This window comes from Leucoraja erinacea, chromosome 10 (genome assembly GCF_028641065.1).
Source record: "Leucoraja erinacea ecotype New England chromosome 10, Leri_hhj_1, whole genome shotgun sequence".
NCBI classification, from domain to species: domain Eukaryota; kingdom Metazoa; phylum Chordata; class Chondrichthyes; order Rajiformes; family Rajidae; genus Leucoraja; species Leucoraja erinaceus.
In genome coordinates, this window is record NC_073386.1 from 9,858,602 (window position 1) to 9,871,520 (window position 12,919).

General features: G+C 44.2%; 1 protein-coding gene across 1 annotated transcript in view; it reads right to left on the reverse strand.

Moving 5' to 3' along the window:
* Positions 1-2,150, reverse strand: part of abca4b (ATP-binding cassette, sub-family A (ABC1), member 4b) — a 147,830-nt gene extending 145,680 nt beyond the window's left edge. Inside the window, exon 1 of the mRNA XM_055642473.1 lies at positions 1,638-2,150. Coding sequence (XP_055498448.1) covers positions 1,638-1,703 — 66 coding nt within the window. The 5' untranslated portion in view covers positions 1,704-2,150. The remainder of the gene's footprint in view (positions 1-1,637) is intronic.
* Between the last annotated feature and the right edge of the window lie 10,769 nt (positions 2,151-12,919).

Sequence of the window (12,919 nt, forward strand, 5' to 3'; positions counted from 1 at the left end):
GAATTTAATTTGATCGTACAGGTTATCATTTTATTAACCAGGACTGGATAGACTCGGCTTGTACACGCTAGAATTTAGAAGATTGAGGGGGATCTTATAGAAACTTACAAAATTCTTAAGGGGTTGGACAGGCTAGATGCAGGAAGATTGTTCCCGATGTTGGGGAAGTCCAGGACAAGGGGTCACAGTTTAAGGATAAAGGGGAAATCTTTTAGGACAGAGTTGAGAAAAACAATTTTCACACAGAGAGTGGTGAATCTCTGGAACTCTCGGCCACAGAAGGTAGTTGAGGCCAGTTCATTGGCTATATTTAAGAGGGAGTTAGATGCGGCCCTTGTAGCTAAAGGGATCAGGGGGTATGGAGAAAAGGCAGGTACAGGATACTGAGTTGGATGATCAGCTATGATCATATTGAATGACGGTGCAGGCTCGAAGGGCCGAATGGCCTACTCCTGCACCTATTTTCTACGTTTCTATGTTTCCCACTGCCGGATGAGTAGTGATCATGTCAATAATTTATGTGAAGCAAATTCCATGGTAGATGTGGTCCATAGTATCGCAATGCTAAGGTAGGATTAGCTGTTGTACCACAGGTTACAGCATTATTCTTGCGAAACTCAGTTAGTATGAAAGTAATAATAGATAGATTATCAAACCAGCAATTAGTCTGTCAAAAATCAATAGTCAGTGTATTCATTTTCTAGTATGCCTTTGTCCCGTTAATAAATTGTTTCAGTGCTTTCATATTTGGCCCAGCAAGTTAAAGATGTGCATGGTTAATGGAAGCTATTTGCTGTAATTCCAGAATAGAGCTCAACTGTGCACAAACTGGCTGACCAAGATACACGTGAAGTTACTGAGACCCTTCTTCAGACCTGAATGATCACCCATTCCTAGTCTTCAGATGATCAGTGTTTGGTGGCATTAGGCCTATATTCGCTGGAGTTAGGAAGAATGAGGGGGGGACATTGAAATGTACAGAATAGTGAAAGGCTTGGATAGAGTGGATGTGGAGGGGATGTTTCCACCAGTGGGGGGTCTAGGACTTGAGGTCATAGCCTCAGAATTAAAGGACGTTCTTTTAGGAAGGAAATGAGGAGGAATGTCTTTAGTCAGATGGTGGTAAATTTGTGGAATTCTTTGCCACAGAAGGCTGTGGAGGCAAAGTCAGTCGATATATGTAAGGCAGATATAGATAGATTCTTGATTAGTACGGGTGTCAGAGGTTTTGGGGAGAAGGCAGGAGAATGGGGTTAGGAGGGAGAGACATATCAGCCATGAATGAATGGCGGAGTAGTCTTGATGGGCCGAATGGCCTAATTCTACTCCTATCACTTATGATCTTATGAAGCTGCCTGTCCCACTGAGTTCCTCCAGCATTTTGTGACTATCTTCTGTGTAAACCAGCAAATGGAATTTCTTCCTACACATTGTGTACTATCAGGCTGGCTCACCATGAATTGAAGTCACTGATAGTACAAGTGAGAAAAAAAAAGGTGACGTGAACTTGGAGAAAAATTCCGAACATGTTTACATAACATTTGATCCCATATTAATAGTCTCCCTGTCCCATTTCCTTCCCACTGTTCGGCGGTGTGGGAATGAATGCAGTGTGTTTGCTTTGTTCACTCACTGACCTTTTGTCTCTTCCTGAGAGTCCAGTTCTTCCACAGCAGGAGAGGGATTTGTTTGGAGGCACTCATTATTCTGCCTCTCTCCCACTACAATCATTTAGCATGTGCGCTTCTAAAAAGTAAACAGCAGTGCCTTGACATTAGACAATTGATTTATTTTTAAAAAAAACAGGAAGGAACAGCAATTGAGGAGATGATGGTGCCTGACTCACAGTTCCTTCGCCTCTTCAAATAGCGCGGTTTGTAAAGGCAGTGACTACTTTAGTTTTTAGTTTGGAGATACAGCGTGGAAACAGGCCCCTTGGCCCACCGAGCACGCGCCAACCAGCGATCCCTGCACACTAACGCTATCCTACACACAATAGGGCCAATTTACAATTTCTATCAAGCCAATTAGCCTACAAACCTGCATGCCTCGAGTGTGGAAGGAAACCGGAGATCCCAGAGAAAACCCACACCCCGGGGTCACAGGCAGAACCTGCAAACTCCGTGCAGAAAGCAACCGTAGTCTGAATCAAACCCAGGTCTCTGACGCTGTAAGGCAGCGACTCTACTGCAGCACCACTGTGCCACCTGTTTTTAAAAGGTTACCCTTCAGATTTGTGTTAAACCTGCCCCCCCCCCCCCCCAGCTAATTAGCTGAATCTTGCGAGCCAGAATAGCTCCTGAAACTTAGGGTTGGCGATGTGACAGTTTAGCAACAATCTTGTAACTAAAAAATAATGCCCTTCCTGAGAGTGAACCTGCTGATAGCTGCCGGCTTGGATGGTATCACCAGCCGGGTCTTCAGAACCTGTGCGGACCAGCTGACAGGAGTATTCATGGACGTCTTTAACTGGCCCTATGGCAATCTGAGGTTCCCACCTGCATTAAGCCAACCACTATCATCCTGGTATCAAAGAAAGCAAGGTGGAGTGCCTTAATGGCTGCTGTCCAGTAACTCTGACTTCAAGCATCATGAGGTGCTATGGTAGGCTGGTCATGATGCACACAGCCTCCGACACAACCTTGAACCATTGCAAATCATCTACCATCACAACAGGTCCCTGGCAGAAGCCATCTCCCAGCCGGACCATCGTCCCTGGAACATTTGGCTAACATGGACACTTATATCAGACTTGTATTTATTGATGTGTAGGAAAGAACTGCAGATGCTGGTTTAAAATGAAGATAGACACAAAATTCTGGAGTAACTCAGTGGGACAGGCAGCATCTCTGGATAGTAGGAATGGGTGACGTTTCGGGTTGAGACCCTTCCTCAGTCTATCCTATTTATTGATGATAGTTCCACCTTCAATACCATAATTCCAACCAAACTCTTCTCCAAACATCTGGACCTAGGATTCAGTTCCTTCCTCTGCGATTAGATTCTTGACTTCCTGACCCATAGGGGAGGGGGAGGGGGAGAGGGAGAGGGAGGGGGGGAGGGAGGGGGAGGGGGAGAGGGAGAGGGGAGGGAGGCGGAGGGGGAGGCGGAGAGGGAGAGGGGAAGGGAGATGGATTTGCAGCATAGTTTATAGGCAACAATTTCTCCCTCAATGCCAGCAAAATGATCTGATCTTCAACTTCTGGAGGTGGGGTAGAGTGCATGCTCCAGTCTGCATTTATGGTGCTGAAGTGGAGATGGTCAAGACCTTCAAGTTTGCAGGTGTAAATATCACCAACAATTTGACCTGGTCCAACCATTTTAATGCTGTGGCCCTGAAAACACACCAATGGCTCTATTTTTTCAGGAGACTAAAGAAATTTGGCATGTCTCCAATGACTCTTACCAATTTCTACGGATGCACCATACAAAGCATCCTATAGGGATGTATGTTTAGGAAGGAACTGCAGATGCTGGAAAATCGAAGGTAGACAAAAATGCTGGAGAAACTCAGCGGGTGAGGCAGCATCTATGGAGTGAAGGAAATAGGCAACGTTTCGGGACGAAACGTTGCCTATTTCCTTCGCTCCATAGATGCTGCCTCACCCGCTGAGTTTCTCCAGCATTTTTGCCTACCTATAGAGATGTATCACAGGTTGGTATGGCAACTGCACTGCCCAAGGCAGCGAGAAATTGCAGAGTTGCTGAGGATATAACCTCTATCATGCAAACCACCTCCCTCCACTGACGTATCTACACTTCCCGCTGCCTCGGGAATGCAGCCAACATAATCAGGAACCACTCACAGTCTGTCAGTTTCTTTTCTCCCCTCTCCTGTTGGGCAGAAACTACAAGAGATTGAATGTTTGTACTGCCAGATTCAAGGATTCCTCCTTCCCTGCCATTGACAGTCTCTTGAACTGGCTTCTCAAATGCTAAGGATGTTTAGACACAAAAACTTGGAGTTACTCAGCGGGACAGGCCACATCTCTAGATGAAAGGGATGGGGGACATTTCAGGTCATGACCCTTCTTCAGGGGTCTTGACCCGAAACGTCACCCATTCCTTCTATCCAGAGATGCTGCCTGTCCCATTCAGTTACTCCAGCATTTTGTGTCTATCCTCAGTATTAACCAGCATCTGCAGTTCCTTCCTGCACATTTTGTCTGCTAAGGATATTTTCCTGATCTCCCAATCTAGAAACATAGAAACATAGAAAATAGGTGCAGGAGTAGGCCATTCGGCCCTACGAGCCTGCACCGCCATTCAATATGATCATGGCTGATCATCCAACTCAGTATCCTGTACCTGCCTACTCTCCATACCCCCTGATCCCTTTAGCCACAAGGGCCACAATAACTCCCTCTTAAATATAGCCAATGAACTGGCCTCAACTACCTTCTGTGGCAGAGAATTCCAGAGATTCACCACTCTCTGTGTGAAAAATGTTTTCCTCATCTCGGTCCTAAAAGATTTCCCCCTTATCCTTAAACTGTGACCCCTTGTTCTGGACTTCCCCAACATCGGGAACAATCTTCCTGCATCTAGCCTGTCCAACCCCTTAAGAATTTTGTAAGTTTCTATAAGAACCCACCTCAATCTTCTAAATTCTAGCGAGTACAAACCATAATCAGGAACCACTCACAGTCTGTCAGTTTCTTTTCTCCCATCTCCTGTCGGGCAGAACCTACAAAAGCTTGAATGTTTGTACTACTACTTTGTTGCAGACCTTGAACTTTTTTTCTGCACTTTCTCTGAAGCTGTAATACTATATCCTCTGTTTCCTTTCTCTTTAGTACTACATGTTGTATTCACATATAGTATGACTGCACTCATGCCATAGAGTTATACTGCACGGAAACAGGCCCTTCTGCCCAAATTGACACCATACAAGATGCCCCATCTAAGCTGGCCCCATTTATATGTGTTTTACTCATATCTCTCTGAACATCTCTTACCCATATATCTGTCTAAAGGGCCTGTCCCACGAGCATGCGACCTGCACGCGGCAAGCGCGACCTAAAGGGCCGGTCCCACCAGCATGCACCTGCATGCGGAAAGCGCGACTAAACCAGAAGCGGGGGCCGCGCGGAGGTCGAGTGAGTGACATGAAGTTCGAGCGAAGTCCGCGGGAAGTTCGCACGTGACGTATGACGTCGAGGCAGGCTGTGGTCTGGCATTTTTTTAACACAGTCAGTTTTTCGGAGACCCGCGCGATGTCGGGACCAGCTCCGCACAACTCCATACGGCTCCTGCGATCAAAGTGGGACCGGCACCGCGAGGCCGTACGGCTCAAGCGACCACGTTAGGTCGTGCTTGCCGCATGGAGTCGCTTAGGTCGAGCTTGCCGCATGGAGTCGCATGCTCGTGGGACAGTCCCTTGTATTATTGTAGTACCTACCTCAACTACTTCCTCTGGCAGTTTATTCCACATACCCACCACCCTCTAAGTAAACCTATGCCCTCTAATTCTTGATTCATCTTCTCTGGGGAAAAGATTCTGTGCATTCATCCAAACTATTCCGCTCATGATTTTATGCATCTCTATATGAATACTCCTCAAGCTTTCTGTGCTCTGAGGAATAAAGTCCTAGCTTGACCAACCTCACCCTATAAACTCCAGCCCTTGAGCCCCGGCAACATCCTCGGAAATCTTCTCTGGACTCTTTCCAGCTTGAAACCACGTCACATGCAAAACAAAGTTTCCACTGTATCATAAGTACAGATGAAAATAATAACCCCCTGTTTGAAACTTGCTTTTGGATTGAATTCCATTGGCTCCTCTCAGGCAAGCATATCTCAGATCACAACAACTCTCTGTGTCCTGCCATCTATTACCTTTAAATCTGTGCTCCTTTGTGTTAACAATTCTTTTGTCACAGGAAATCCGTCCTATTATTTAGAGGGCCTTTTGCTCAGACGTGACCATTATACTCCGGTGGAACCGTTGCAACTCTACTTCAGTTACGGTTTAACTAGCTGGCAGGATGAGACAATTAGTGGAACTGCAGCCTCAGACGCCAGTGAACCCGGCTTAATTCTGGCACTTGGTGCTATCAGTGTGTCCTGTGAATGCTCACCCAACTGCTCCGCTCAGAATCCCACAACCCAAACTCATGCTAGCTGGTAGGTTAATTGTCACCAGTGTATTATTAAGTGAACCAATTTTGAGAGGGGGTGGGGGGGGGGGGGGGGGGATTTGATAGGAATGTAGAGCAAATAGGCCGGCTGCAAAATCAGTTGGGGAGATAAGGGCGGCACAGAGGTGGAGTTGCTGCCTTAAAATGCCAGTGAGCCGTGTTCGATCCCGACTATGCATGCCGACTATACACTGTTTGTACGTTATCCCTATGACCCGTGGGTTTTCTCCGGTTTCCTCCCATATTTCAAAGGCTTGTAGGTTAATTGGATTCGATAAAATTGTAAAATGTCCTTGATATGTAAGATAGTGCTAGTTCACACACTGATTGTCGGTTGCCGTTTACTAGGTGGGCCGAAGGCCCTGTTTCCGTGCTGTATACCTAACGTCTAAAAATAAATTCTCAGAGCTGGCACAGCCTCGACAGGCCAAATCACCTCCTTAGACACCATAAGGAAATATGGAAGCTTCTTAGCTTAATATCTCTGCCTCCCGATTAACAAAGCCATGTATCCTACATGTGTAGGATAGTGTTAATGTGTGTGGATCGCTGGTTGGTGCGGGCTCGGTGGGCCGAAGGGCCGGTTTTCACGCTGTATCTCTAAACTAAGCAAAAGCCAATGGTCTCAAATAGATTTTAAGAAACATTTCAATACACCCGACTGACATCAAAGACTCTGAACCTCCATTTTCTTTAAAATTGCACTATTAATCTCATATCACCCATGGTCAGCCATGACTGAAGAAGATTCTCATATTGATTCTCCACAGACTTGCAAAGATATATTACTTCACAGTCCTGTGTTGAATTTTATCTGCGGTTGTCTGCATGTTTTACAACTTAATTTTGACTGAAATCTGATTTTTTTTTAATCACTATATTTCTGAGGCTTTGGTTATCTTGTGCACATTTTTATATTGTGCCCTCTCAACTCAAGTCAGTCATTAAATGAGCAGTGGTTCTAATGCTGACCATTGTGGAATACCATTGTACTGGTCCATGCAATGTAAATGACAACTGCTCTAATTTTCCGTCGCTTCGACAAATCTGTATCTATGCCGCTAGAATCCCTGTAATCCCTCGGGCTTAAATTTTGTTTGCACATCTATTACATGGTACATTGCTAAATGCCCTTTGGAAGTTCAAATCCACAGCAGCAACCACAACACTCTCATCAGTCTGGTTGGTTATTTTATTAAAAAACTTGATCAAATTAGCTTTTAATAAATACAAGCCATCTTTCATTTTACGAGCTAATATTTAGTTGAACTCCATTAAGTTTTTTCCGCAGAAATTATTTTTGTAAATGTCTCCACTGACATCTGTCTCAGAGTTAGACGCAAAGCGCTGGAGTAACTCAGCGGGTCAGGCAGCTGCCCTGGAGAACATGGATGAGAGATGTTTCGGGATCCTTTTTCAGACCAGCATCTGCATTTTTTTTTCCTACATTCCGTCTCACAGTTGTTCGGTTTATCCCTCGTCCATACTTAAAAAAGTTTGCTATTCTCTGGCATCAGATCCAATCCTAATTGCTGGAAGAACTTCAACAAATTCTATTCACTCTAAAACACATGAACAAATATCTCTACAGAGACATAAGAGACTACAGATGCTGGAATAAGGGACAAAAAAACAAACAGCTGTAGGAACTCAGCAAGTCAGGCTGAATCTGTGGAGGAAATGGGTCCAGACTCTTCTTCGGGTGACATGTTCCTTCAGCAGGGTGTCTTTTGATCGTATATTTATACATATACTTTAATGTTGTAAAATATCCCAACTTATGTTGAGCAACATAGGGAGATGGCAGTGCAGGCCAAAATCTTGTTTAAAGAGAAGTTAAAAATGTCTTAAAGGAAGAAAGACAAACGTTTGGAGGGGGAGCTCCACAACTTAGCAATGCAAAAGGATTAGTGTCCAAACTGGAACAATGAATTCAAGACCCCACAGGAGACCAAAATTAGAGGAGCACAAATATGATATTTGAAGTCCACTCATTTTCAATGATAAAAGGTGTATTTCTCATTTCTGTATGTTTAGAATGATTGTATTATACAATGCGTTTACTCCGTGAGCTTCAAGTGAACAGGGAATTTTGTTGCATCCTGGTGTATATGGCAATAAATATGAATCTGAATCATGGAGCGTTTTTGGAACGGAGATTATTGCAGTGATCGGATGGGATAAGGCAATGGATGTTAAAATCAAGGTGTGGCTTGACTGTGAGCCTGGGCAGTAAGTACAGCGCAATGGTTGTGCAAGACTCGAGTTTGGACTGGCAGGACCATCAATTCCAACTGCCTTTGAAGAGATGAAGAGCTACTTTCCTGAATTGTGCAGCTTTACTCATGAATGGCCTCCTTGAAATTTTGTTCCAGCATGAAGAAATAATAATGTTTGTATGTGCGACCTGGAGAGGAGTGGTGTAAGTGTCTGCAAGCACTGGGTATCCTTATATTTCTTGTATATGGGCATCACATCTTTGGGTGATGCTGGCTAAGAAAACATGTAGAGTCCAGATGAAGGGTCTTGACCCGGAACGTCGACTGTCCATTTCCATGCATAGATGGTGCCTGACCACCGAGTTCATCCAGTAGTTTGATTTTTGCTCCAGATTCCAACATCTGCAGTCTCATGTATCCTTCTCACCTTAATGAATGAATTTAATTAATTTTGTGCATGTTACGCATTTGGGTTACAGTGAGGCAGGGTTGATTCTTTAGGGTGTTGTTCAGCGTTCCAATCGAGGCTGCCTTGTCCTGAATGGTTTGCTTCTGTGTGGTGGAGCTGGACCCAACCAAGAAGTATATTCTACCGTACCTGATTCATGACTTGCAGATGATTGAAAGACATTAGGGTGTCGGGAGATAAGGCACCTGCTGCAGAACTGGCTGGTCAAGATTTCTGCTCAATGGAGACCACCACGATGGTGGAGGACTTGGAAATGGGAATGCACTTGAATATTCAGGGGAGGTGCTTAAACTTTCTTTTGGTAGACATGGTCACTGCCGAGCATCTGTATCGTATGTTACTTGGCTATTATTAGTCCAAACCTTCCTTGATTATTACCCAACTCTTACTGCAAGGAACCATGCACTGTTTGATTTTTTTTTAAAGCTGTGAACATGGCTTGAACACAATGCAATTATTTCTGAACATCCCTACCTCTGATCTAAAGATGTCAGGAAGTTATTAATGAAACAATTGAAGAATTCCTCCCCGGGACAATGCCTCAATAAACTCCTCCAAAGATACCTTGGACTGAGGTGATTGCCTTTAAGTTACACGGCTGTCTTCTTTTGAGCCATGCATTATTCCAGTTAGAGAACTTCATCTTCTTCTTGCGTATGGCGTGCACAGCCTAAAATTGCAGGACAACTTGTTCTATTTGATCTTACTTGATTGTGCATGCCAGGTTGATTGCATTCGTCGAAACAGGGCGGACCACGTGAAGTTTGCAATCTCCCACCCCCCCAGTTAGAGAACCATCTTGCATATTTCCATGGACTTCAAGGTTACTGGGGCTGCTTCATGGCAATGACCGTTACTTCCATCATATTTCTGAAATCAGTTCTCTTGTCCATAGTTGGAGCAAGGTTGTATTGAGGTCCAGAATTAAATGTTGTTGGCAAAACCCAAACTGAGCAACAGGGTGCAGATTGTTGGAGTAAGTGATGCTAGACAACATTCTCGACAAAATGTTATATCACTTATTGATAACAGGTGAGGGGGAGGAGCAGAAATTAATTGGATTGATTATTTCGTGGACACAATCTGAACAATTTGTCACATTGGCAGGTAGTTGGCAGTGTTGTAACTATAGTGAAATCGACTGGATTGGCTGTTTTTATAAATGTAGATTTCAGCGCTACAAGAAGTCCATGATCTGGTTCCATAAATGTTGTTGTAGCTGATGGTTTTAGTTTTTGAGTGAGTTTAGTTAGCTAAATCAGGCTTCAGTGATGGCAAGGTCCACGGAAGAGGTAGGGTTCTGATGAGTTTGTTAATGAATATGGTTAGTCAAAAATCTGTCAAAATGGCCAAGTTGAGAGACAATGCAGCTGGGACTGAGAGTTTTGGTGACACTGTAGAGCTTCTTTCAGCAACTTAAAACCCGCAAGTGTCTCAGATCATCCCAAAGCATTCTAGAGCCAACACAAGTTTAATGAAATAATGTGGTAAATATTACAGTCAATTGACATGCTGCATGTTCTTACAAAGAGAAATATGAACAAAAGTATGTTTTTAAGGGATCAATAGTGGGAGGAATTCTGCAGCTTTTCTCTTGAAGAGCTATCTTGGGATGCATACCATTGGATCAGATCAATTTCTGCCTTCAGGATTGGCAACTTATTGGCCAATTTTATCTATTTTATTAGTCAACATTGCCACCAACTTGTAATGGCAGTGCATTATTTTCTAATGAAAACAAATGTAAATTCCTCATTTAGTGCCTCAGCCATTTCACCGTCTGCAAAGAAATATGTCCGTTCTGGCCAGATTGCACTGTTTCCCTTAATAATAGTTAGGTAATGAAAGCCATTTGGATTTTCTATAGTATAAACCATTAATTATTTCCATATTCTTTTCCCTTTCAATCTCATTTCTTCCAACCTGGGATTGTACTCAAAGAGACTTTCGTCATAAGCATTATTTTACACTTTGAGCTATTCAAAACACTCTTGTATTGAAAATCTTTCTTCTCAATCTATGTCTATCTTGTAAAACGGGACTCAAAATGGTGGAGTAGCTCAGTGGATCATGCAACAGCTCTGGAGAACATGGATGGGCGATGTTTCAGGTTGGGACCTATTTTCACGTGAACTTGCTCTCTTATTGCTCATTCTTCTGCTTAAGCTGTTCCTTGTGATCAAGACGATTTATTTATTTATTAAGATGAGCCCAATGTGGAAAGACCCTTCCGCAGATGGAATATATGGGCCAGCTTTCCTCAATAGCATCCTAACTGCTCCTTTCCCTCTTTGTGTTGTCTCTTGAGCTTATTCTGTATCAGTGATGGTGTTACATTCTTCAGGAAGGCTTTGAGAATACCTGTGAAACTGTTCCTCTTAACTGAGCAATGACTCGCTACGCCAGAAGCAGGCATTAACCTTTGGGTAGATAAAATGCTGGAGAAACTCAATGGGTGAGGCAGCATCGATGGAGCAAAGGAAAAGGTGACGTTTCGGGTCGAGACCCTTCTTCAGACTGACGTGGGGTGGGGGGGGGGGGGGGGAGGCAGGAGGGAGGCGGAGACAGTGAGTGGGCTGTGGGAGAGCTGGGAAGCGGAGAGGAAAGAGGGAGAAAGCAAGGACTACCTGAAATAACTTACTTTAAGTTATTGTCCTACACTCTGTCTGCGTCGGGCAGGATTGCCTGGTTGCCAATCATTTTATCTCCCCTCCACATTCTCTTAGAGACTGCCGCAAACTGTAAGTAAGAACAGCACCTCACATTCTGCTTGTGCAGCTTATAACCCAATGGTATGATCATTGAGGGGAAAAAAAGACACCAAGTGCTGGAGTATATTCGGGGGGGGGGGGGGGGGGGGGGGTTAGGCAGCATCTATGCATGATGCACTCACATTGCCACCCTTCTTCAGACTGATTGTAGATGGGATTAAATTAGGAGAGGTGGGGGCATGACAAAATCTGGCAATTGGTGGATTCTTCAATACCGAGTAATATCCCTTCCCACCCCCTTTGCTTGCCCATCCCACCTCAGATGTACACAATTACCCACCATCCATAGTCACATGGTCCATTCCCCTCTTCTCCCAACAACTCCTGGATTTCCCTTTTAGTTCTCCCCGTTCTTTTCCCCTGCCTTTACATTTCACTAATTTTCAAACATCTTTGGACTTTTGTCACCTTTTCACTTCTAGTCTTTATTACTTGCTCTATTTCTGTCAATCAACTCTCAGCTCCTCCCACCTGTATCCACCTGTCACTGGCAAGGATTTTCCCAAACCCCTCTCGCTCTTTTCCGGCTTTCTCCCCCCTAATCCAATCAATTTGAAAAAGGGTCCCGACCTGAAACGTTGTCTGTCCATTCTCTCCACAGAAGCTGCCCTACACCCAGATACTCCAGCAGTTTTTTTCCCCCTTCAAGATTTCAACATCCACTGTCTCAGTTGTGTTAGATCTTCCAAGATTTTATTTTCATTGGAATCTGATGAAGGACACAGGAAATTTTGATGAGAAAGGTTTGGATCTTTGTCAAGGCTGGTTCGCGTTTATGGCATGGAGTCACTTTACTGGCTGGTTTTCTTTTTATCATTCCTCCACCAATGACCTTACATACAGACAGTTTGTGTGGCTCATCGAGATTTACATCCAAGGTTCAGGTCATGCCCGAGTCAGCTTGATAACCAGTTAAATTTAGGGTATTTGTCTTTGAAGGGCTCGTAAAACAAGTTCATTATTTGCATAAGATAGAAATGTTACTCCCCAGTGGGAATAGCTGCCTTATTATATCCATAATGCACGTACTTCAATCACTTCCACACATTTGAGTTGTGCTTGCAATAGACAATAGCAATAGGTGCAGGAGTAGGCCATTCGGCCCTTCGAGCCAGCACCGCCATTCAATGTGATCATGGCTGATCATCCCCAATCAGTACCCTGTTCCTGCCTTCTCCCCATACCCCCTGACTCCACTATTTTTAAGCCCTATCTAGCTCTCTCTTGAAAGCTGCCTCCACCGCACTCTGAGGCAGAGAATTCCACAGACTCACCACTCTCTGTGAGAAAAAGGCGTTTCCTCGTCTCCGTTCTAAATGG